This window comes from Oryzias latipes, chromosome 8, assembly GCF_053564925.1.
Source record: "Oryzias latipes strain Hd-rR chromosome 8, Olatipes_Hd-rR_3.1".
Lineage (NCBI taxonomy): Eukaryota > Metazoa > Chordata > Actinopteri > Beloniformes > Adrianichthyidae > Oryzias > Oryzias latipes.
In genome coordinates, this window is record NC_136244.1 from 15,574,163 (window position 1) to 15,599,172 (window position 25,010).

Below are 25,010 nucleotides of genomic sequence, written 5' to 3' on the forward strand. Positions count from 1 at the left end.
AATCCCTGACATTTTAACCAAGCGTTGTAGTACACACGTGGAAAGTGGAGTTTGATCTCTTGTTGTGTTAAAAGGATCCTAGACAAGCGCCAGATGCCTGGGAATTACTTCCTCTAACGTGTGGCATGCTGGATTGTTCGAGGCATCTCAGGTGGAACAATACAGAGATTGACAACCTTTTAAGAGGTAAGTTTGTTCTGTATGGTTGTGCAATCAAAACGAATTTAGATTTTGGAAATTTTGTGTTATTTTTGGACTTTGTTTTTATTGCTGCATTAAAAATTTATTTTGTCCTTTTGACAAAATAAGGAAGTAAACGTTTATAGATGATGTATGTTGCCATGTGAGCAACTCAGGCCAGCTTTTTATTAATTTGTGGAGAAACAAATATTGGTCAAAAGGGGTTAAAGTTTTCCTTTTTGCTTTACAAGTTAAAGTAAAAGACAAATTTGGACAAAATTGAAAGTTAGCCTTATTTTCTTCTGTCTTCTGAATGTGTTGCAGATGTTTACAGCTGGTCCCCAAGAGACCAGCATGGCGATCACTCCAACACCCTCCTCAGTGGGCAGTAGCACCCTGGTCACTGTGGACATAGTGGTCCTGGTAATCTACTTCATCCTGGTGCTAGCTGTTGGCTTCTGGGTAAGACAAACTGAGATCTGTCCAGTTTTAAAAAATGATAATAAAAATTAACATTTGGTGGAAATACAGTCAAAAAATATACAGTAATCTTGATTCTAAGTTAGTATAAGAATGGTTACATAGTAGGAATATTCCTAAAGAGGTTGTTTAACCTTTTTTTTGTTTTGTTTTGTTTTTTAAATAAATTTACCAGTCTATGTGGAGGACAAAGCGCAGCACCGTGGATGGATACTTCTTGGCTGGAAAAAGTATGACCTGGTGGCCTGTAAGTGGTACTGTCCAAACAAACACAGATCTCATTCCTTTTTAGAGATCTTAAAATGACTGCGACCTCAAACTTTTGATCTATACTCAGGTTGGAGCTTCACTGTTTGCCAGCAACATTGGCAGTGGACACTTTATTGGTCTGGCTGGTTCAGGAGCTGCAGCAGGAATTGGAGCGATTGCCTACGAATGGAATGTAAGTTAATAAAGTAAGATAAAACTAACAAATGGTAACTTTTTTTGAAGCGGCGTCTGCTCATCACCAGGGCATGCTGATGGTGCTGCTTCTGGGCTGGCTATTCCTGCCAATTTACATTTCATCTGGGGTAAGTTCCACAGATAAACCGTCATCCCTGCACACAGGATTTGATATCACATGATACTTTTGAATCTTGTTTCCACAGGTGACGACCATGCCAGAATATCTGCAGAGGCGGTTCGGTGGGAAAAGAACACATTTATCTTTAGCTGTTTTGTCCTTGTTCATTTACATCTTCACAAAAATATCGGTACGGTTCAAATGAGAGTCCATCCTCTGCTGGTTTGCGCCGTGTAAACAAAAGAAGTGAAGCTTCTCTGCTTTCTTGCAGGTAGACATGTACGCGGGCGCTTTGTTCATTCAGCTTGCCTTGCAATGGAACATTTATCTTGCTATAGTGCTGCTGCTGGTAATAACGGCCCTTTACACAGTAGCAGGTGACCATTCATCTTAAAGTAAATGTTCAAGATCTGCAGCAGGAGATTTCAAAGCTGTTTCCCTTCCACGTTTTGTGTGTTTAGGTGGTTTGGCTGCCGTCATCTACACAGATGCAGCTCAAACTGCCATCATGCTGGCAGGAGCTCTCACGCTCATGGGCTTCAGTAAGTCAGACGCGGAGTGGTCGTCACCTCTGGGCCTTGTTCTGTAATACTTTGTCCAAATCTTATATCTTTGGTCTTCAGGCTTTGTTGAGGTTGGAGGCTGGGGCGCTTTGATGGAGGGATACAGCCAAGCAGTTCCTTTATTTCGTGTCCCAAACTCAACCTGTGGCATTCCCAGAGAAGATGCCTTCCACATATTCAGAGACCCGGTGAACTCTGACCTGCCTTGGCCTGGTGTCATCATCGGCATGTCCATCCCTTCCATGTGGTACTGGTGCTCTGATCAGGTGAAATAATTATTTTAAGAATACATTTAAAAAGTTCTTTGTACAGAACAATAAGGGTGTGTTTAAAGTCCCACTCTGATCACCTTTTGAACTATTTTCAAATGGTTCCCAGCGGTCTTTTTATTAGGATTATGCCATTTTAGGCAAAATCCAAAACATCTGTAGTTTTCTGGGACATGATTCACAACGATTTGATTAAAGAAATTCTCAGAAATGCATTTTAATCTTAATTTTCTTTGTACATGTCCTCCATCATGAGAGAAATGCTACAAGAACATGTCTACAAAAGCAAAAATAGGATTTTTATTGGAGTGGGTCTTTAAACCTTTACATTTAGGCAATGCGAATTCCTGGATTAAAGAGAGTTATTTACTCATTTGGTTGTTTTTTTCCATCATTCTGTCAGGCAAATGATTACATGACCTATTTTGAGTTTGTTTTTTGATGTTGTTTTTGCTTGATCATGTTTTATTTTCTGAGAAGTTAACTCTTCCCTTAAAAGAAAGAGTGGAAAGTCCCCAGCCTAAAAATTTGCAACGTTTTGCTCTTTTGAGAGTTCAAAAATTTCCATTATACAATAACAGAAACTGCCAGCCTGATTGAGACAGGAAGACGCAGGTAGTTTGTTACTGTCTTATCAAGGCAATAAACTGATAACGGAAATTCAACTCATCACGGTTGCCATCCATAATTACAATAAAAACACAATTTTTAACATAAAATCAAATACTGCTAAACACTAGGATTAATTATTAACTTAACAAAATGATCTTTGGGATAACTGCGAGTCAGCTTCAGTTGGGATTCTTTGCAGGTCATTGTGCAGCGCTCCCTGGCCGCCAAGAACCTGAGCCACGCTAAAGGTGGCTCCCTCCTGGCTTCGTACCTCAAAATCCTGCCTTTCTTTGCCGTTATGCTCCCTGGCATGATCAGCAGAATTCTCTACACAGGTGCAGTGATGATTTTTTTCCCCCTATTAAATCAGTCATTGCATTTAAACATTTACCTCATTAGACAGTTTAATGGCACCCTAAAGTACAAAACAGTGAAGTTCTAAAACTCACAACAGAAAAAAAGGCTGTGTTGACCAAAAACAGATCAATGTGATCATAGTACATTTCCTAAAAGTGTATTTTAATTTACTGGACACTTTGGAACACATGGAAAGTAGTTGATTTTAAAAACGTAAGTAAAACATTGTATAATTCTGTGTCTATGACGTAGATGAAGTGGCGTGTGCAGACCCCGACCTTTGCAATCAAATTTGTGGCAACTCTGTGGGTTGTTCAGATATTGCTTATGCCAAACTGGTGATGGAGCTGCTGCCTTCTGGTAAGATCCATTTTCCTTTAAGAAATGACCGCAGGCTCAACGGTTCTCATGCAAATATGTACGTCAATGTTTCCAGGCCTGCGGGGTCTGATGATGGCCGTGATGATCGCAGCCCTCATGTCATCGCTAACTTCAATCTTTAACAGCTCTAGCACCATTTTTACCTTGGACCTGTGGAAGAGCTTCAGATCTGAGGCTTCCGAATGGGAGCTCATGATTGTGGGCAGGTTTGTGACCACAGGAGCAGGCAAAACCAGAAACACATGGCTGAGGACCACATTTCCTCAATTAAACATAAACGTTTTTCCATTTGGATTTAAAAAATTGTGGTGGCCATTAAATCTTATTTCCAGTGACATCATCTGTCTTATGTTTCCTTTTTTGCACAGATCTGAACTGCATTATTTAGTCTTCAAAATCATTTAATCTGTTTCTGTGCCGCAGGGTTTTTGTGCTTGTGTTGGTGGTGGTATCTGTTCTGTGGATTCCCGTCGTCCAGGCCAGTCAGGGTGGCCAGCTCTTCATCTACATCCAATCCATCAGCACATACCTGCAGCCCCCCATCTCCATCATCTTCCTCATGGGTTGCTTCTGGAAGAGAGCTAATGAGAAAGTACGCTGGCAGACCATTTAACTTTGACTTTTTTTTTTTTTTTAATGTGATTTATTTGTGCTGCAGGGGGCATTCTGGGGGCTGGTTATTGGTCTTGCAGTAGGTTGTCTACGCATGTTACTGGACTTCATCTACCCCACTCCCCCATGTTATGAGGAGGACACCAGGCCTGGAGTGTTGAAGTACGTCCATTACCTCTACTTCTCCATCCTGCTGTCTGTCATCACCCTTTCCGTGGTGGTGGTAGTCAGCCTGGCGACAGAGGAACCGAGACCAGAGCAGGTAAAACGTCTGTCAGGTTCAATCAACACTAAATCATAGGCTTTGCCTCAAATCAATTCGCTCCGCTGCAACCATGCAGCACCACTAGATGTCATCAAAGCTTTGTGATTTATTGCAAGAATGTATTCTGTAAGAGCTCTGGAAACTTTTTTTTGACAGATAAGTCGGCTGACGTGGTTCACAAGGTTTGACGCGGTGAAGCCTAAGGAAAAGTTAGAGGAAGTCATCTCTCAGTCAAACGCCAAAGAGCCAGAGAGGAGTAATGAACACACAGCTGAGCACAGGCCCAGTGAGTTCTGGAACTTGTGACTCCTTTCCATTTTGACCTTGAACAACCCCCTAAACACATTTTTTATCTTCAGGCTCTGCTTCGTCCATGTCAAGCACCAGCAGTCAGTCTAGGGGGATGGCTGTCCTCTACTGGCTGTGTGGAATGGAGAGACGCAGACAAGGAGACAATAAACCCGTGACCCCTCCTGCACTTGAGAAGAATATCTGCAGTTTGGAGGAAAAGCCCACCCTACAATACATTATGAATGTTAACCTCATTATTTGCTTCTCTGTGACCGCCTTTATCATTGGTTACTGGGCATGACAGTGAGGTGGCAGCACTCCAACGCATGGGTGGTGTGCACATCTGACATGAATACTTTGGACATAAATCATTAGTTATTTTTTTTGTTTTTTAAAATGTATTTGAAAAGTTCATTCAAACTGTAGAATTGTTTAGTTCTAAACTGTATATGTACTTGTCACAATTCTTGAGTTTTGATGATCTACAAAATGTATCCCCCCAAAATTGTAGTCATATTCAGAGATCGATCTAAAAAACATACCTGCAGCATGTCAAATATTTAAGAAATTATAATACTTTGTTGTTAGGAATAAAGAAAAAACAGATTTTTTATTTTTTAAAGACAAAACTGCAATAAAAATAACCACAAATATTTATTTTTTTCTCTTTTTGGTCAAAGCTGTAACTTCAAGTGAATGTGATCCTTTACAAAAGCAGTCAAATTTGTATGAAAAATAGCCCCATCTTAAAAAAAAGGGAAAACAACATATATACTTATAAATCAACAGAAGTAGAAATTACATAAAATCACTTAAATCACAAAAACACAAACAAATCCCACCCCTTCTAATTACTAGCTCTGATATTATATAGTTGCTGGAGATGGCGATGCCATCCACAGCACCAATAGTCACCAATGAAAGACAATAGAATTTTAATATTGCACATAAATTGCAAAAATAGTTGATCAACCAAAACTGTGCTGAGCTTTTCTGAAATTGAACTTTTCCTTCTTTGGCTCATACTCACATCTTGGCAAATGAAGAGGTGAAAACTCCTTAAGTAGAACTTAAACCTGAATTAGTTTCAGATAAATACTTTTTTTTCTGCCAAAATGTCCAACTTTACAAATTTCTGCTGCAGAAAGTCACAATTAAAAAGGGGTCTAAAAACATACCTGACATAATAAGATTCAGATTTAAATATGCAAAAATAAATTGTTTTGATTAAATGTTTTTAAATTGATAGTAAAACTTTGAAAAGAAATAGGAAAAAGTCTAGGGTGTAAAGTTTTTTCCAGCTGCTTTGTTGTTGAGGTCTTCATGGTTTCTTTAGCCATGCTTGTTGAAGATTTATCTCATACAACTCAATAATACATGGAGTTAGGACAGTTTAATAAGAAATCTTGTTTTAAAAGTAATGGCAGACTTCCTGGTTGAAGTCAGTATAGCAGGCAAAAGGGCAATATTATTTGGTATCACGTGGTTCCAACTGTTCCCTTTTGCGTTCTTCTGATCTGGACCAGCTGGGTGTGTCTTCACAGAGCAGTGCTTTCTGCTGGTCTGGAAGGCTCTGGGTTTGGAGCTAAGTGGGATGCAGACTCTTGACCAGCAGAGTCCTTCTTTTCCATGAGCACCTGGGGGATGAGACTTCTTCCAATCGCCTTTATCACCAGACCTCCGTCTGCACAGGACAGTTCAGAACGCCAGTCAGCACTCAGGGAAATCCAAAAAAAAGCTGGAAACACCACTGCAAACATGCCACCACACTCAGTAAGACACCAAGGATTGCTTTCTGATTGAATCTAACCAAATACAACTAGTAAGGCATCACATTCTGATGCTTTCAGTGCTAGAGCTGCTTAAATTTTTATTTTTTTTTCCTTGGTGTTTTGAACTTTCAGCTTTTTATACACATGAATGCACGCCGATGCTGCAGAGAATGAAATGGCAGTTGGAAGCTCATGTTAGTCACCACATCTAAGTGTTAGCTGCTAAAAACACACAAGTTACTCTACACACACACATTATATAGTGACACGTGTTACACACAGAAGACTTTTTTGCCCCCTTACACAGACACACAAACATGCAGCTGATGCAGCAGCAAAGCCCATGCACCAGCCAATCCAATCCTTACCATTACCCGCCTTGCAAAGCTCATCTTACAGACAGGCCCACAGCTCAGACATCTGCAATATTTACATATTTCCTGTCATGCAACAGATCACCAGAGTTACATTGAAGAGAGCGGCACGCTTCGAAACAGTTAAACCAGAGGAAACAGAGCTCTAAATACAGCAGCGCCCCGAGAGGAAGCTGAAATCACTAGATACTGAAGTGAAGACGACGGATGAGCTAAAGGGACTTCTCCTGCTGGAACTTCCTCACACACAAAAAAAATCAGGTTTAACAAACACAGCAGGTTTATTTTTACTGGATTTGCAGCTCGAACTTTAAACACTTTCCCATTAACGAAAATAGATGATGGGGAAGGGGGCAGGCTTACTCCCCGGCAACAGTCCTGCCCACAACTCGAGATGCAAATTTCTACTGAACTACTGCCACTCTGCAGAAACTATGTCCTGGTGAACAACACAGTTTTTTTTTATTGTGGCTAAAAACAACAATCATAGTTAAAAAAAAGACACTGCAAACGCTTTAAAATAGATCAAAGATTATCGGAGTGGGGCTTTACCATCACTATTGTCATTAGTTAAAATTCAAATGTGGGAAGAACAAAGACTACAAAAAATGTGATGGGAAAACTTTTTCAAACCTGTTTTTACGTCTTTAACCCTTGTGCTATCCTAGGCACTTTAACATTGGGAGTGGGGTCATCTAGACCCACTAGACAGTGCGCTGAACCTTTTTTCTTCAATGATTTGTGATCTTCACTGGTGTCCATCCAATGGTGGGGTCATCTAAGATAGCACAAGGGTTACACGGCTGTAACTCTGCAGAAAGAGTGGTATACCTGTTATGATCTTGGAGGAAGAGCTGCAGACACCATTACCAGTCTCAATTCCTGGGGGCTGTGGGGGTGGGGGCATGCTGGGTCGCATTCGAGGTTTCGGAGCTGGCCTTGAGGGGCGAGGCAGGGAGCCAGAGGGGTACGAAGGAAGTGACCCGTCGTGAGGAAGAGTGTCAGGAGGCATTGGTGAGGAGGGGGGAGAGGGCTCTGGATCTTCTTGAGGCTGGTGGACCGGAGGGGGCTGTGGTGGTGGATGGCTCGGGGCTTGGATGGCGTCTTTGCTGAGGTTGCGACGAGGTGTGGTGGGGTGTGGAGAACTGGGTATCTGGGTGTTAGTGGACTGAGAAGCTACGTGGGTTGTCTGTTTGGTTGGGGGTGGGGCCGGGGCTTGCTTTTTGGTGCCTTTGAAACAAAACATTTGAGTAAAGTGACAAAAAATTGCAACCATTGATGTTCAACTTAAATGAGAATGATTTGCTTACCTCTGCGGACCATGTGAGGACTGGGTCCTTTTGACCCACTCATCCCTACTACAAGATGGGCTGAACCATTTCTCTGCATAGGTGGGGTTGTCGTAAACTCCCGAGTTAGGCTGTGAAAATACAACAGAACCAAATGTTAAACTGTGTTATTCATCATTTACACAGCAAAACAAAAAACAAAAAAAAACATCAGATTCATGCACGATTAATCATCAAAAAGCTATATTTTCATTTCAGCACAAAAAATGACTTGATGTGAGTCACAGTAGAATAAGGAACAAGATGCAAAATCATGAATGCATATATGCTGAACAGTTTCAGTGTTGCATGCCAAGTCAAGTCCACAAAGCAGTCAAACACACAAACACAATGATACAAAAAAGCAGGCAGGAAGGATCTTTGAAACAGATAATCATCAGCTACAACAGTGGAGATGAGTGATCACACAAACAAAGCATCATGTGATTATTTTTGCTTTAATTAATAAAGCTGAATTTAAGAGTGTGCACTTTGAAAAGGTCATTTTCCTTAGGTCCAGAACTGTGAACTGGGGAGTCAATCAAAGACTGGGAGAACAGAGAAGGTGGGCGGCCTCCGGATTGGTTGATCGGCTGCAAGCGGACGGTTGAGAACGGCTGCGACCTCAGCTCACTCCTTACCTGCTGTCCTCTGCGCTGAGCTGGGTTACAACCTGAGGATGTACTGCGGCTATGTGGAACCCACCCCCTAGAGCCCCTCCCCCAGAACCACCACTGCTCAGCCCAGGCTGCTCGACCTCTGGAGTGGCCATCTGAGTTTGTGGCTCGAGCTGGGGAGGAGCCCCTGCTTCCAGAAGGACGGGTGGGTGTTGGAGGATGGGTGAGGTTAGTGGTGACTGCTTCTTATTTACAGTGTTGGCTCTGCGTGGAGCGGGCTCCGGGTGTTTAAGAGCAGGGCTACGAAGGGGGGGGAAAGGGGACAGAGTTCAGGAGGGGACAGAACCATGAGACAGAATGACGGAGACCCGAGAGAGACAAATCAAAACAAAACAAAAAACCCAACAACAGCAGAGTAAGATCTGCACCAGACAAAAAAAAAAAGCTACTTCCTGAGTTTAGTGAAACCAGAAAGAAGAACCCAAAAAGGATATAAAACCACATGACAGTCACCTTCGAAACACAACTTTGCAATGCAGCAGTGCTGCAGAGAGCAACGGCAAACAAAATGCAACACATGAAGCCCACAAATAAACATACAACCAACAGCCCACAGCGTGACCTACATTTTAATTAGAAATTGAGGACAAAACATAGAAGTACAGAAGGGTCACAGAAGAGAAACAGACAAAAATATCCCAATAGTTCTTAAAGGGCTTTTAAAAACTACCTGAAAGAGAAATATTTCATCACAGCTCGTACCAAAATTGACTTAAACAATTATTTTTCAATGAACCTGCCCACAAGAATGAAAAGAATTAAAGCACAAATCCCATAATCCCTTCTTTTAATTATATTCAAGAGAACTAATAACATTAAGCTACGGAGCAGCTTTGAAGTCTGGGCAGGGCAGATCTTCAGTGGGTGTTTCTGTGACTGTGATGGACTCGTCGGCCACTAGGTAAAAGGCCGACACTGCCAGGCCCCGCGACTCCTGCCTGCTCACTGTCTTTGGACGAGATGAGAGGGACAGGGGCAGGCTGAGGTTGGGGCGAGACAGATACCTGTCTTTACGCGGGGCGTGACTGTCCCCGTCCAGCCCCATGCTGCCGGGGCGCTTCCTGTCCAGGTTGGGTTCAGGGTCTGGAGTTGCTGGGTGTGAGGATTTGTTGAACATGCCAGTAACATTAAAGTTCACCTCTGCAGGAAACAGAAGAAAATAGAAATTTTATATTTCTTGCGATATTTTAAATCAATAAACTTGGTGTATTATTTTTCTATTTGAGAAACACAGAAAAGTACGTCACACATAAAATGGTTTACCCTCAGGAAAGAACCAATCTGCATGTTGGATAATGGGCTCAATGATTGACACCACATGGACAGACGTAGCGGCCGCCATCTCTGCCAGCGTCCTGGTAACAACCCGATTTAGAAATCAGCAAACTGAACAGCTCATAAAAAAGATCAACAATTTATTCTATTCTTACCCTTCTGTCTTCGACCAGAGCAAATTGGGCCCTAGAACTATGGCAATGTTGCTGGGAGTCATTTTATTCACATCACTGTCCTGAGCCAGCCTTGCTAGAAACTTCACCAGGTATCTGTAAGCAGAAAACACATTTGATTAACAGCCTAAATAGGATCTAATTCAAATTAAATCTTTATTACAGTGACTGTTTTTCTTCCATCACAATTTAATCTAGATTGTTTTTAAAGCAAATTATAGTTTAAATGGGATTTAAATTGGTTTTTACTTGCCCATGTTTCCATGTCTCTAATCCTTAAAAACACAGGTCTCAATACATTTTGTGTTCAGTAGACAAGTCAAGTCAAATTACAACTGGCTTGTAATGATGTTTTTATGCTTTTTGGTGGCAAATGCATACATGGACAGATATGCAAAAACTACAGCATGAATAAAACTCAGTCAGAACAGAAGTGGAAAGAGAAAAAAAACTGTCTTAAGAATTTCACGCAAGATAAAAATCACTCAAACCTACTGGTATCGTGAACTTTAATAAAAAAAAAAAAAGTCATTAAATTACACTTCTGCATTCATATGAATGAAAAATCAAACTGTTGCTGTGATGATAACAGTACCTGAAGTTGGCTTTGTGGTTCTCTGGCATTCGGCTACATGTTGTCCACAATGACTGAAGCCTCTTGTCACTATCAGTAAAGCTGAAAGCACAGAAATTATTTAACTAGATGTAATTACCAAAAGTAAGTTAGGATTCTTTAAATTGGATATTAGTGGATGTGTGCTTTCTTACCTTGACGCTTGTACCCACTCCTCATACAAGCCAAATGTCATTAGAGGTTCAGGAAGTTCCCTTAGGTAGGACTTGAGGGCTCCTGTATTAGCAGAAAATGCTATGAGATAAGTATCTGGAGGAAGGATTCACCTCTCATGGATTAAATTTTTTTTTTTTAGGGGAAGTTATACCAGCGACAGCGTGGGGATCGCAGTAAAACTCCTCAAGCTGGGAGGTGGAGCAGTCCAAAGCTGCTTTCAACTTCTTCAGCTTTGAAGCTCCAGCTGCGATCCTGAAGAGGCCCTGTTGGAAACATGTGGAGCGCAATGTGACATAAGTGGCAGGTAAAACTGTTAGTTTGCTAAATAAAAATAAAGAAGTGGGTATAGTTTTAAATCGGGAAAGGAGAACTAAATGCTAAATCAAGAGAGGAATTGATTTTTTGAAAACAAAGCGGTGTCTCTTTCAGGATGACTACACAAGGCACACAACCGTTTGGTGTTCTTCAAATTAAAAAAAGAACAAACTTTGGTGTTCTTTGCAAAAAGCCTTCCATCAAACTCCACAGGGAGTCCGGTGAGATTGCTACATTTAAAGAGTTCAGCAGGGAACATGCTAATGGGTAGCAGATGTCTACAGACAACCAGATTTTATTTTCCGCAGGGAAGAAACAGCCTTGACCGCAACTTGGCCACAGATGTTTCCAAACTGTACATGCAGTTGTTTCTTTTAAGACATAGAGCTCACATCTGCTTCCAGCTCACACAGACAGCAGCGTTTAAATTTTATGATGACAAATGTATTACCAAATCCAGGTCCATTAGCCATCAAGTTTGAACTAATTTAAATCAATTTCTCTTCCCCCCCCCCCCGACTTCACTCACAACACACCTCCTCTTTCATTCCGGTTTCCAGCAGCATCATGACACAGGCCTCTATGGGCAGAGCGATGTCCCGGTTGGTTCGTTTCAGGTGCTCCTCCAAAGCGGTGCCAAATGCCGGCTTTTCTGTCAAGGAGTCTGGGTGAAAGGAGCATTTTCAATGAGTGAGGATCGTCTCATGCTTTCTGCATTTCATGCACAACACATTTTGATTATTTTTCTAGAACTTGAGTTAAATGCATCTCATCAATAGAAGAAAATTATCCCATGACCAGCCACAAAAGATAAAATGTGGACGAAATTTGAGCCATCGTTGGTCTGCAGAATTACAGCTGTTAGTTAACCTGATGAAATAAAGGAAACATCTAAAATGCTTTTGATGGTAATTGGTAGCCATCGATTTGAATGATTTATAAGATTTTTTCCAATTATCTAAAATCTTGAAACATTAAACGAAAGAGTTAAAATGTTTTAGAATGTTTCAGTCGTTCCAGGCGTCGAGAACAGCTACCAAGACACACCTGCTAAAAAAACAAGCAGCAGAACTTGGCTTTGCAACGTTGCATCAAAACAAACCAAAACAGGTAAGAATTAACCTTTAGACAAAAATGAACATTAGTGAGTTTTGTGGCTCCAATCCACAGTGCCCAAAAGAAAAAACATTAAAAAAAATAGCATCTACTTGTAAAGCCCAGTAGTGGGGGTGTTCTGATTGCCCCAATGTAGATATCATTGAATTCTCCTGTCTTTTAGAGTTGAATTTGAAACTATTCATCTCAGTGAACTCTCAACTCTCAATGTTTGGCATTAACTTAGTCATTCAACAAACTAATAATCTACAACAGTTAAAATAAATGCAATCTACAAAATCAATAATCAAAATTTAAGTTCATTTCTCAAACTTCTCCTTTTTTGGGACTATAAGCTCAAGAAAATGTTGTATTAATGAATAATTCTGCTTTCTGATTCATATTATCAGAAAACATGTAATTCTGCAATAAGTGACAAATCCAGCAGTTTTAAACAGCTGCTTCTCTGTGTTCTGTTTGTTTGCGTAGTCTATAAATCTGTTACTCACCTTGTTTTTTTTGGATGTCTGGCATAGCTGCCTCCAGAGCTGCCAGAGACTTCCTATGATAATCCGCCTGAGCCTCTAACAGCTGCCACACAAAAGACAGACAGATGCATGTATAAAACTTTGGTATACATAGTTAAATGCTGACATGTCCTTATCATTTCTTAATTTTAATAAATTCACGGTAAACCGAGTGGCTCTTACCATCACAAAATAGCGTGCATAGTCTCCCTCTTTAGAAGCAAAGTTGTATAGGTCAGCAGAGAGCTGGTCCTGCAGGAAAAGTAAAAGAAAGGGTTTGATTCAACAAATTTTTGATAACTTTTAATAAAAAAATAAGCTTAAAATGGAAAAGCAGTGATCTTTTTTTTTAAAGCAGTGATCTTTGATTACTGAATCTTAAACACGTGAATTGCATGACAGGACTGAAGCTGGTAAAAGGCCTCCTTTGCAACCATTTGGATAGCAGTTTAATGAAAATATGATTTAAATCAAAAACTTGCAAACAGTAACCCAGTTTTAATTTAACAACCCGTCTCTAAACTGAATCTGAATAATATTTGGGTCAAAAAATAGTTTAATTTCATGTGTTTCAGGTCAATAGAGGGAATTTTCAAGTTTAAAAAAAAATAGTTTGTAACTTGAAAACAACAAAAAAGTTAACATAAAAATAGCTCAAAAATTGAATTTCTTAAAATTTTATACATATTTTCCAACACTTAGCAAACCAGTTGGTGGATGATGTTACAAATCAGACCAAAGAAAAAGCCGTTTATTTTCTCAGAAACCCCACATTTCATGACATTAAAAATCTGTTTGTTTGGTATTTAACAGAACAAAGTGTTGTTTTATGGTATATTTAACATCTACAGTTACATTTCTGACAAATGTATGCTTCCAGTCCAATGTTATGTTTTACACTCAAAATTACCACCACAACCAACAGGAGTGGTTTAGGATGAGCCAGTTCTAAGCCAGCTAAACCAGCTTCTCCAGACATATTTTCCGAACAGGGCTGAGAAATGTACACTCCTGAACAAAGGATGTCACAGTTCTCTTGCAAAATGAAGGCTAATACTAATCTATAAGTAACTCAAACTGGGTTGAAGGAAAAATAAACAGTTTAATGTTTACCTTGCATATCTCCACTTTATTAAGAGCTTCGTCCATCTCGTCTTTGAGTGGCTCAAGTTTTCCTGCCATGGCCTGACTGTTGTTGGACTTTGCTGCCTTGTATCTAAAGGCCAAAAGAATATGCACATTTTCAGCATAAGAAAGACTCAACCGCAGTAAAAAACAAAAAAAACAATTAAATCTGGAACTAAATCCAATTAAATCTCACACAAACAGGATTTCATATTTTAGACATCAAATGTACCTCGCCTTTGCTGAGTCATAATCAAGAACCAGTTTAGCAAGTTGCTTCCTCTGCTTGAGTATATTGGGAATCTCTTCCTGCGGGATAAACAGTGAAGACAGTGAGAACTGCATGAAAGCACATGCAACTAAAAGAGTGGATGCAACTTTGCTGTGGGAACATTTTGTCACCATTGGCTGAATGGTTATAAAAACAACTTGGTGCCAAAAGCAATAAAGATGATGAAAACACCTACCAACATGTCCTGCACATGTTAGTAGAATAATAAATGAGCAAAAGCACTCTTTCTTTTAGCTTTATACTCTGAAGTGAGTAACTAAAATGCAATATGCATCGTTTTCTTACCTCTGCTAGTTGATTAAGAGGATCCAGAATTTCTTTTTCAATCTGCACTTCGTGCTGCACCAGTTCATTTGCTAACAGCTTTTCTTTATCTCCGCAAAGTTCCATCATCTTGCTGCGCATGCAGAAAAAAAAGCAAATATGACATTCACCACAAATACTCAAGAGGAAATGTATTCATCCAATTGTAAATAAAAAAGGCTAAATATCTGTATTTTGAAAGTAATTAAATCGTACCCAATCAAGCCATCGTCTCCTAGTGAACTACCTCCGTCCAGCATGGCCTGAGACAAAGCCATCAGTGGCAGCTTTTTCTGCAAAACCCAGCAAAACCAGCTTTAAAGAAAGTTTGCTTTGGACTTTATTAAGAAAGCTTTTTTAGTATTTTTCTAACAAAATTATAATGTCAATATCATAGTTATTAATTATTTGAACTGCAAAGAAGGAAATTATCACAACAAAGACTGGTAGTCGCAGCTAAAGGTGGACAGGAGCAGTTGATACTGAAACAGAGGACTTCTTACGTGTCTCCTCTCAGCTTCTATGCCCACGCCACCCTGCATACAGGACACCAGCCTTTTGTGCACGGAGTGCGATGCCAAACGGACCAGCTCCATCCGCTTCTCAATCTGCGTTCACAAAAAATGTATAAAAACCTTTTAAAGAATTCAGAGCAAGCAGAACAGGAAACCATGACCAATCAGTCTTCTTGTGTGAACGATGAAAATCTGGTGAGTCCCACAAATCAAAATATGCTGAACAAGCTTCCATTTGTTTCAACACTTTTCTTTTGTCACTAAGAGATAAACCTAAATGTAGTTTGTTCTTCAACAACAACAAAACACTGATGGAATTGTCAGCCATGACAATATAATGGATTGTAATATTTAGTTGTTTTTAGATAGATAACACAAAATGAAATGAGTTGATTGCAGACCCAGAGGACAAACTCTGAAGCAGGAAGAGTTGTTTTAAGTCTTGGTCGCCAGTCGATCTTCCCCTGCATGCTTTACATGCTCATATACTCCAGCACATCTGATAGCCTGATAGTGTCCCCGTTATTTGAATCAGGTATGTCGGAACAAGGAAACATGCAAAACATGCAGAGCCTGACGACAAGCAATTAAAAAATGCTGCATTATAGAAATAATTCTTCTGGCTTGGTTTTCACATTTTTATATTTTTTTTTTTAAATTGCGCAACACTTCAGATTTATTCAAATCTATAATCCTATTACATCCTATAATCAAATGTTATTTTGGATTTATTTTTCCATTGTATGCTGATTTTGTTGTATTACATGAAGGCTAATAATAAAAAATAATTATCTATTTAACTTAGGAGAAAAAGAGTGGGAATACACAGATATATATAGAAATATTTAATTTATTATTACCAGCAAAACAATGCCTAACACTTGGAATATCTTCTGTTGTAATTGCGCTTTCTTCAGATTTTGTTGTACATTTTTATTTAAATGCTATGAAATATTATTTCAAGTGAAATTAGTTATTGGATATTCAAATTTCAGAATTACAAATCTTAGTAATCAACTTTAAACTATGCTAAATTTATAGTCAAATGTATTATAAAGTGCTTGGCACAGAATTAGTTTTCTTGTTATAAATATTTACTTCCTTTTCCTGTTTTAGTGTAAACATCCAGCTGTGCCCTGAAATCGTCTTTGCTGTCAGATCCAATCTTCTTCCTTTCCTTTTATCCTCAATAATTCTCTGTTCCCTTAGCAGCATCTGACAGACACTTCTCCTCCCATCAGCCATGTGTTGGACTGATTTCAGATTGAATTTAGTCAACTTTCAACGGATTTCCAACTTTGACAAATGCGTGGAAGTCTGGCTCTGTGTAGGACTGGTTTGACTAGATTCACGGTTTTCCAAAGTGGGAAAGATACAAATTTACTGATGCTTTTAATATCTAAATAATTATTTTCTTATTTGAATGTCAAAGATGTGGGCTCAAAATGATGCTTACACATTTACCTCACACTTTAATGTGTTTTTTTCCATTATAAAAGGGTTATTTATCATTTTAACAACATTACACAAAAATATTTAGTTTTTTTTAGCAGAAACTTGCAATATCACTGCACAACCTCTGTTTCCCCCTCCCAAATCCAAAGAAAAAAAAGAAAAGAAATAAGACTCAGCAGCGTTTTTTTCCAGAGATAAAAGACTTCTCTAAGAGTTAATCTTAATAACAGAAGCATAGAGGCATGTGTACACACCCATAGATACAGGAAGATAGTGCAGAAAAAAGGAGAGGAAAAATCCTGACAAATTGCAGTTAAGGAGTTGAAAACAGAGGTTGAGAAAAGCCGAGCACAGACTGGCACATATTGACTTGTCCAAAGTGTTAGAAACTGCAAACTAACTGTAGACTTTTCTTTACATGACTGGAGTGAAAAGACAACCGGCAAAAAAACGCAGAGAGTTAAGTGAGTCACGCATGTGGGCTTTGCCTTTTGCTTTTGTTTTGGCAGACTGGATAGTCTGTAGATGACAAAGCGGTTAACTGGGTTAGCAGTTTGGTGATGATTGAGCAAAAAACTGAAGAAACGCAGTTTCGCAGTGGTCTAAAGGAAAGAGAAATGCATTAGTGAGTTATGGAAAAGTCTGCTATCTACATGTTGTTTGTTTCCATTGGATATTTTTGAGGCTTAAATCAGTAAATGAGGCTTAAATCAGTAAAGAAACATTTTCTGACTGGCCTTTTGGAGCTTGCTATTTCCACAGCAGGGCAGTTGGCTTTGTGACAAAGAAATGAAAGAAAACAGCTCGACACACTCCACCTATTGAATAATGAGCAAGCTTTTAGACCAGAAGTAAAAGAAGTAAAATCAGAGGCTTTGCTCATAATACACATTTTAGAGATAAAATGCAGGGAAGCCAGTTAAATATGCTTTGGATACATTCAGAGTTATGATCCTGGTAAAGGATGCAGGGAGTAGACTGAGAGGAAGACCATAGATTTAAGGAAGGTGGATATAAGGGAGAAGTTTTGAAGTTAAAGTCCCACCCGATCATCTTACCATCTATTTTCAAAGCGTTCCTAACGGTCTTTTAATAATGATTAAAACCTGTGACGTTTTCTAGGACATAGTTTCTGCAGAGCAGCAGTAGGAGTTCATTAGGAATTCACCTCTGAGTTTTATGCAGGACTGGTGGATGTAATCCCGCCCCCATTTCCCATCAATCATCTCTTTACATGCTCTCCTCTTAGCTTCCAGACCCTCAAAACCCCAACATAACATTATTGGTGCATCAAAAATGGCGAGCAATATTGGAGCTATCCAGCTGTACAGTTCTGGGTCAGATACCAGCTCGGATGATAAAAAAACAAAGACGTACAGGAATCTATTTGTCTACAAGTAGATGCATCAAAATGGAGCAGAGCAGGGAGATTGTGGCTTGGTTCACTTCTATCTGCTACAAGGAGCATCCTTGCTAAATAACCCAAAATCAATCGAAACACAAAAAAACAGCCGAACAAAAAAACAGTCATTAAACAATCTTCACAGTCTACTGCAGGGTATATTTGGTATAGAGTTTTGGATCAGTATGTAATATTCTAAATTAACAATAAACAGCAGTTTGGCCCATCGTGTCGAAGAGAATTGCCACAATATCAGATTGCAGAGTTATATCTAGTGAGGTTATCCTTAGTTATATTCAGATAATCATCTATGGAATCCATCCCAGCTTGTCAGGCAATGATACATGTCAGTCTGACCACCGTCACAAGTGAAGCAGGATCTGTCCAAACAAGATAAACGCCTTACTCTATGACAAGAACAGTGGAAAATTGAAGAGAAAAACAACTATGACAGCATGGAAACCATAGCTTTAAATTTCATGTTGCACCGCTGGGAGTTCAGAGAGCTGGAGGGGCGGGGACAGCAGGAAAAAAAATAAAAAAAGGACAGACCTACCAAAAAAGATTACACATTTTACAGAGATGATAGTACCTAGACCAAAAACTAACAACTGGAGGATTTTTTAAAGTTTATTTTGTTTTATAGAAACATATTCTGACAGGGAAAACTTGCCAAAAAAAGCATTCAGACCTCATCCAGGATCTCCTGACAATCGCATTCCACACTGATAGTTGGAGTTTAAGGAATGTCTAACGCAGCACAAAGCTCCTGTCGTCCAGCACCTAAGCCGAAAGTTCGGGTCTCTTTCTGCCATCTGCATGATGCAGTATGTCAAGAAAAAACTAACCACTAGTCATGGTTAAAAAGCACCAAAAGTGTTTCATAAAAATATTTTTGCAAGTAATCATTTGTGCTGTTTATTCTTTGCAAGTTCATAGTTCACTTTGGTGTGTCATAAAAACAGTTGCTGGGAGTAAATGAATCTTTTTCCTTCCCTTTGTCACCTTTATGCACCCTCTAGCAAAAAACTCCTCTCCTCTGTGAGGGTTCTCTGTCTTCCTTGGCCTCTTACATATTTATTCACACACTTTTCTTAGGGTGATCTCATAGCTTTAGGAGCCAAACTTTCCCCATCCCCCAACAGCACACCCAACAATGAATTTTCAACGTGAATTCGGGACTGCTTTGAGCAGAAAACCCCAAGATGGTTCTCCATGAGCTGGTGGAGTGTTGCTGAAGGTAAAACAACCAAGCAGAAGTCCTTCAAAGAATGAGCCATACAACTAAATTTCATGTACAGTTTGGCTGTGTCTGAATTCCTTCACTAATCCACAGAGAGCCCCACTCTGATGAACATCATACATCAAATACCTTGATGTTCTCAAGGTATTTTTCTCATGATAGAGGACATATAAAAAGAAAATTAAGCTCAAAATTGCATTTCTGAGTATGTCTTTATTCCAATCGCTGTAAATGAGGAGCAGATGAAAAAAAGCTGTCGGAAAAAGCTTGCTCTGATGTAGAACTTACAACGGCAACCCACAAGCTCCCTGCTCTGCCCATTATTTTGCATACCCTTGGAGACAACTGGATCCATGTATGAGTGTGTAAACAGATGGATGACGGGAAATAGGGACTAGCTTACTCTGCACAACTCGCAGGCGGAATTTCTAATGAACTATTGCCACTCTGCAGAAATTATGTCCTAGAAAACGACCCAGGTTTTTGGCTAAAAACAGCATAAATCATAATTAAAAGACCACTGGGAACACTTTTACAATAAATCAAAAGATGATCGGAGTGGAGACTTTTAATACTACATAGTGCATGACTAGCTAATGGCCTGGATTTAATGCAATTTGGACACATTATCGTAGATGTTTTTTTTTCGCAGAAAATGACGTCACCCATTTGTGAAAGTCAATGCCTAATTATTATGAACATTTTATGAAGACTATTGACGAATCCACTGAGTTCTGATGATGAAAACTTGGATAATTTATCAAAGAAAAGTACAGTTGAGTACAGTTTTTTTCAAATGACAAATGATTCTAACGCAATGCATTGCAGTCTATATATATCTAGTTAGTTGATGCACACTAGTTTTTTGCAAAATGGCAAACGCCCTATAAGTAGTGAGGAAATTCGGACACAACCTTTGCATATTATTTCTTATTAACAACACCTATATGAACTTTAAATTGCTTTCATTGGAAAAAAAAACAAAATTTGACTCTAAGAGTGTATTCAGACTGGATACATTTGGTTCGGTTTAAGGGAACCAGAGTTCGTTTCCCCAATAATCCGGAACAAACTTTCTATCTGAATACACCCAAGCGGACCCTGCTCCGGGTCCAGGAACCACTCTCGGACCCATTTTTTGGAGGTGGTCTCGATTCGTTTCCAATCGGATTGAGCTTCGGTTCGTTATGTAATTTCTCATTCTGATTACAATCCGTCCTCAGAGCGGAACAACTGAACCAAAACGGCCACCGTAGCCGACGTAAACAAAGTAGGAATGAAGCAACAGATGAGCCGCAGACAAATATAAAGCAACAATTCTTGTGTTATCAAACAGAAAAAAGAGTGCAACTGTTTATTTTTTAAAACTGTTATTTTAGCGTAACTGAAAACGCTGCTTACATGCTGTTATGTGTCTCATTATGCGGCATGCGGCTGATAGGCGCTGCTGTGATGTCATACTAAAAGCTGGTTCCTTAATAGTATTCTCTTAAAATGTTGCCATGACAATTTTTTAGAATTAAAATCAGTTTTTAGCTGTGATTTACCACATGACAACAGATAGAAAGACATGATGACAGCTGATAAACAATGATACTAGAATGTGGTATTTACCTGAAGGAGATCATCACTCAGGACCTCTGTTTTCTCAGCTCTGTGGAGAAAAAAACCCACCAATCAACCACAGACAACAGCCACAAACCTGCTTTTGACAAATAATCCAGACAAAGATTTTAACAGCATGTCTATGCAGAGTTATGTGTACATGCACAAAAAACAGAATAGCATATTTGACCATAAAAAAAATAAATCAATAAATATATTAGAAATTCAATTGAATTTTTGTTTGGAGGTGAATGATTGATGAAACACTGAATATCATTTGAATACAGATGCTCATTATGTATGTGTGAATAGCTGCAATGAAGCTGTCAAATTCCTCTATCCTTTCAGAAAAATGCTCTTTTTCATGAGTCATCACCCCCACTGTTTGTTATGGCAACACTGCAAGGTGTGTGCGTTTTTCATGGAGGCCGGTGTCTAAAACGCACAGCCCGTTTGGAAGCAAAACAGCAGCCCATCAAAAAATTCAAAAAAGTCACCTGAATGCACCTGGAGCAGCTTCAGATATCTGTGTGAACTTTCAGGGCGGGCCTATGTGCTCTGCGAGCTTCACGAGTTCCCCACGCAGAGCAAAAGAGCACCCGCCCTGCCCGTGTGGAACAAAAACAGCCGTGTGATGTGTCTGCAGACCTCCTGTGTATCCTCAGCAGGGCAATTCCACTCTAACTCGCAGGGATCAATTAACCCTTTCCAATGTAGATGCTATGACATAATGCTGGTGTAGGATCTTTATATTACACCCTCCACAGTTTGTGATTACCTCACCTGAGCCATAAATATCTTTTTATTGACAACACCTCTGGGCGTCTGCAGTCCTTAGCTCAGTCTGCAAGCAGGTGCTTGAATTAAGGCAGTCAAACATTAAAAAGCTACCGGCAAATGGATTCACAGCTAAGAAGAAAAGATTCACCCAACACTGAGAACGTGTTCAAGGAGATCAAGCTTCAAATGTTTAAGCAGGAAAAAAAAACAGCTGAATAAATGAAAAGCATTAGATGAAGCAGTAGTACGTGACTAGCTCATGCAGAAACTACATTTAATCAGCAGGAGGTGATCATTGGACTAGGGTTAACAATCAATAGAATTACAGCTATTTAATGTAACCAACAACCATTTAAGAGATGGACAGCAAGTAAAGATAGGTTTTAACTTGTTAGCTGACTGGTCAACACTGTTTTGACTGGATATGATGTCACTAAACCATAACTTATTTGAAAGAGAAGCCAAATGAGAAAAACAGGCTTTCCTCACACATTAACGCCATCAATGGATGAGGATTTGATGGTCAGCTGTCCAATCAAATAACTGCGCTTAGTTTAAGTCTAATATAAAATAAACTACTGATGTACAATACAGTACAAGACTGTAAATATGTTTGTTTCTGTTGTAAAGTTCAGTCTCCATTGGAATATTACAGGGACAGACATACTTTTACACTGAGGCTGCATCCAAATTCCCTCACTACTCTCCCTAAAAGAATATTTAGTATAGAATAGGCTTTATTGTCATTGTGACATGTTACATGCACAACAAAAATTACAATCGCGTTTTCAGAAAAAAAACATGATAACACTATGTTATAGTACTATTTAAGGTAAGTTTTAAAGCAAACACGGAAAGAAAAAGAAAATAGAAAATGACTACTCTCATATTAATTCACTTATTGCACTGATTTGATTTGTTTCACAAATTAGTCTGCGTATTGCACAAAAAGGTCCACCTATTACTTATTATTAGTGTGAGACTATCCCGTGCCCAGGATTTTAAGGCAAAACAGACACCATGCTCACTTCATTTTTTTTAATTAAGTAAAACCCTAATAAATATGAGCGTTTGACGAAGACTGTTTCTGAGTTCTGATGAGGAAAAGTCGGATGATTTTTGACATTGAAATACATTTATTCCAAACGGGCTTCAATGCACACGTGTTTTTTTCGCAAAGACCTCTTCTAAAATTGGCCCTGGAGTTGTATTTATAGATTCGGTGGTTATATAGTGCGCTAACCAGGGAGCAGTGAGTGAATTAAGACACAACCATAGATCTAGTTATGTTTGTTGAAACACCTTTTTGTTTTGTTAACCGATTCAATCACTGTTCCTCTGATAGCTTAAATAGATGACCAACAATGGGATGGAGAGATTCGTTGAAAACAGATGCTAGTGAACAAAAGCTTATTTGTGATTGGCTTCCTCCTGATCCCCTCCTGTTTTTATTGAAAAACCCCTTCTGTTTTTCAAAGTAACCGTATTGTTGCCAAAACTCAGGACCTGCTTTCAGCATTTAGTGCTAAATTAAAACAAAGGGAACAAGATCTCCATGGAAAGTCTGTACAGTGTGATCTGAGATTCAAACCGGTTTTCCTCATGCAGAAATCATGCAAACATGAGTGCAGACTTTTGATTTATACTGTGCTGCAGCCAAAATAAAAAAAAACAACACAGAGGTCTACATAGTAGTGTTACACATCCAGCTTAAAAGGTTCACCTCTGAAGAAAAAAAGCTACATAAGCAATATTCAAGAGTGAATTAGCATTGATTTAACCTAAGTGAAGCAGTCGTCTGATAGTTATCGTTTCTAACAATGGATCCACACAATGCTGAAACTCAGAAACTAGATACATTAGCTTAGTTTGAAAAAAGAATCAAGTCATATTTAAAAACCCTTTGCCAGTATGTTGCAAGATTTGAATCAGATATATCTGTAACTAAATTAACTCAAAGAGGATCTTAAAAAAATCCATATATTTCCCTGTGGCAGCCCTGTCTTTATGAGCTGCAGAAATGCTCACTGCAAAAACTGGTGCAGGCTTCCCAAACAGAAACGGACAAATCATAACAGAGTGTCCAGTTCTGCTTTAATGGCCAGCCTTGGTTAGTTTCATTTCATGCATTCGTGCATTTAGTTTGTTACAAAGGTTATTTATACCTTTACAATGGTTTATGGTGTTGACCAAGAAAGCAACTCGCTTGGTGACAGTTGCATACTCAGCGGCTGTTAGCTGCATGTTCTTTTAAAAGCTTGACAGGCATCCTTGTGTTTTTGAACTTTTTAACCATAATCTGGGGAGGGAGTGTGCTCACATGCACTTTTGCCTTTGAGAAAGCAGGCTGTCAGTCTGCATAGCTGATCTTTACTGCTCTTGCACAACACTAGGGCGATGTCTGCGAGGAATCCATGGTTACAGCCTACAAGGTTTTGAGGCAGAAAGTCCATCTGGAGATCGATTCACTGACTGAGTGAGAGATATACAGAGAGTTCCCAAGTGGTGGTTGCTGATGGAGAACAGAGCCATGGCAGGAAGAGGAACCCAAAAGAAAGGAGATCTCTCTAATCTTGAGTTTAGTCATACTTTATAAAGTGAGTTTATGTGGGTTTTCTGGATAATTCGCTAAAGAAAATGACCTAAGAAAGAATAAAAAGGAAAACTGGGGGATTCAGAAGTACAATACCTTAAAACATACTGAACAAACCCACTTGGAAAGATTTTAAAGATCAAACATATATTTTTATGATTTAAAACTATTAAACATTTCCATCAAGTAAAAGGTTAACTCTGAGACTTTTTTTTAATGGAGCCTTTTATTCTTTAAACCATAATAACCTTTTCAGGTAATTCTTTAAGTAATGCGGCCAATCCCCTCAGACACCGCCCACACCAAGACAGTAAAAAAAAAAAAAAAAGAATTAAGGACAGCAAATCTGGGCATACAGCACCAAAAACCAATGACCAGAACATGAAGAAATCCTTTAAAACAAACAAACACCCACCTGCCAACAGTCTGGCTGGCGAGCTGCCTCACACGGTTAAACTGCTTCTTCATGTTGTCCTCACAGCTGATCCTTCAAGTGTCGAAAAGTTGTCGATCATCCGCCCTACAGCCGACTGTTGCGCTGCGCCGCAGACATAGCGCCAGAAAACGAGCGTCCGTCACCCTTAACACCTTTGCGCGTAGAAACAGAGCGAATCCCGCTGGTCGGTGTCGGTCCCGCTGGCGCTGCGTCAAGTCAGCAGTGGAAACAGACCCTGTCAGGCTTCCCCATTGCCACGACAGTCAGGCGGTCTGCCAGAGAGCGCTTCAGTGAGGTAGGAAGAAGGAAGTAGCTCCACTTCCCGACTGTAAAACGCATGGCCTGCTGGTGACATGTGAT

At 39.5% G+C, this 25,010-nt stretch overlaps 2 protein-coding genes across 5 annotated transcripts; one reads left to right on the top strand and one right to left on the bottom strand.

Annotated features, from left to right (window-relative positions):
• Positions 1-26: 26 nt before the first annotated feature.
• Positions 27-5,228, top strand: slc5a11 (solute carrier family 5 member 11). Its single transcript, XM_023957584.2, has 16 exons — positions 27-186; positions 505-642; positions 836-907; positions 998-1,102; positions 1,173-1,232; positions 1,311-1,415; positions 1,497-1,602; positions 1,687-1,767; positions 1,849-2,054; positions 2,869-3,004; positions 3,279-3,386; positions 3,463-3,613; positions 3,831-3,999; positions 4,066-4,281; positions 4,441-4,570; positions 4,644-5,228. The coding sequence occupies exons 2-16, from the start codon at positions 505-507 to the stop codon at positions 4,874-4,876; spliced, it is 2,016 nt and encodes a 671-aa protein (XP_023813352.1). The 5' UTR covers positions 27-186; the 3' UTR covers positions 4,877-5,228.
• On the bottom strand, positions 5,211-25,010 carry arhgap17b (Rho GTPase activating protein 17b). Of its 4 annotated transcripts, XM_011478220.4 has the most exons (21): positions 24,630-25,010; positions 20,851-20,890; positions 15,125-15,229; positions 14,838-14,914; positions 14,604-14,715; positions 14,259-14,335; positions 14,015-14,117; positions 13,085-13,153; positions 12,884-12,965; positions 11,816-11,943; positions 11,116-11,227; positions 10,943-11,024; positions 10,770-10,850; positions 10,157-10,270; positions 9,990-10,081; positions 9,731-9,866; positions 8,691-8,966; positions 8,032-8,141; positions 7,553-7,951; positions 6,716-6,767; positions 5,211-6,259 (listed from the first exon to the last, which is right to left on the bottom strand). In XM_011478220.4, the coding sequence occupies exons 1-20, from the start codon at positions 24,680-24,682 to the stop codon at positions 6,760-6,762; spliced, it is 2,256 nt and encodes a 751-aa protein (XP_011476522.2). In that variant the 5' UTR covers positions 24,683-25,010; the 3' UTR covers positions 5,211-6,259; positions 6,716-6,759. The 4 variants fall into 4 exon arrangements, with proteins under 4 accessions (XP_011476522.2, XP_078807006.1, XP_011476521.2 ...); XM_078950880.1 differs by lacking the exon at positions 8,691-8,966; XM_011478219.4 differs by lacking the exon at positions 6,716-6,767.

Excerpts from the sequence above, each read along its gene's own strand:
- arhgap17b (XM_011478219.4), bottom strand. The coding sequence starts at position 24,682 with ATGAAGAAGCAGTTTAACCGTGTGAGGCAGCTCGCCAGCCAGACTGTT. Across the intron at positions 14,716-14,837 it reads GGAGACGATGGCTTGATTGG|CAAGATGATGGAACTTTGCG; the intron begins GTACGATTTAAT and ends CTGCATGCGCAG. Across the intron at positions 6,260-7,552 it reads TTCCTCCAAGATCATAACAG|ACGGAGGTCTGGTGATAAAG; the intron begins GTATACCACTCT and ends TGTCCTGTGCAG.
- slc5a11 (XM_023957584.2), top strand. The coding sequence starts at position 505 with ATGTTTACAGCTGGTCCCCAAGAGACCAGCATGGCGATCACTCCAACA. Across the intron at positions 1,103-1,172 it reads CGATTGCCTACGAATGGAAT|GGCATGCTGATGGTGCTGCT; the intron begins GTAAGTTAATAA and ends GCTCATCACCAG. Across the intron at positions 1,768-1,848 it reads TCTCACGCTCATGGGCTTCA|GCTTTGTTGAGGTTGGAGGC; the intron begins GTAAGTCAGACG and ends TTTGGTCTTCAG.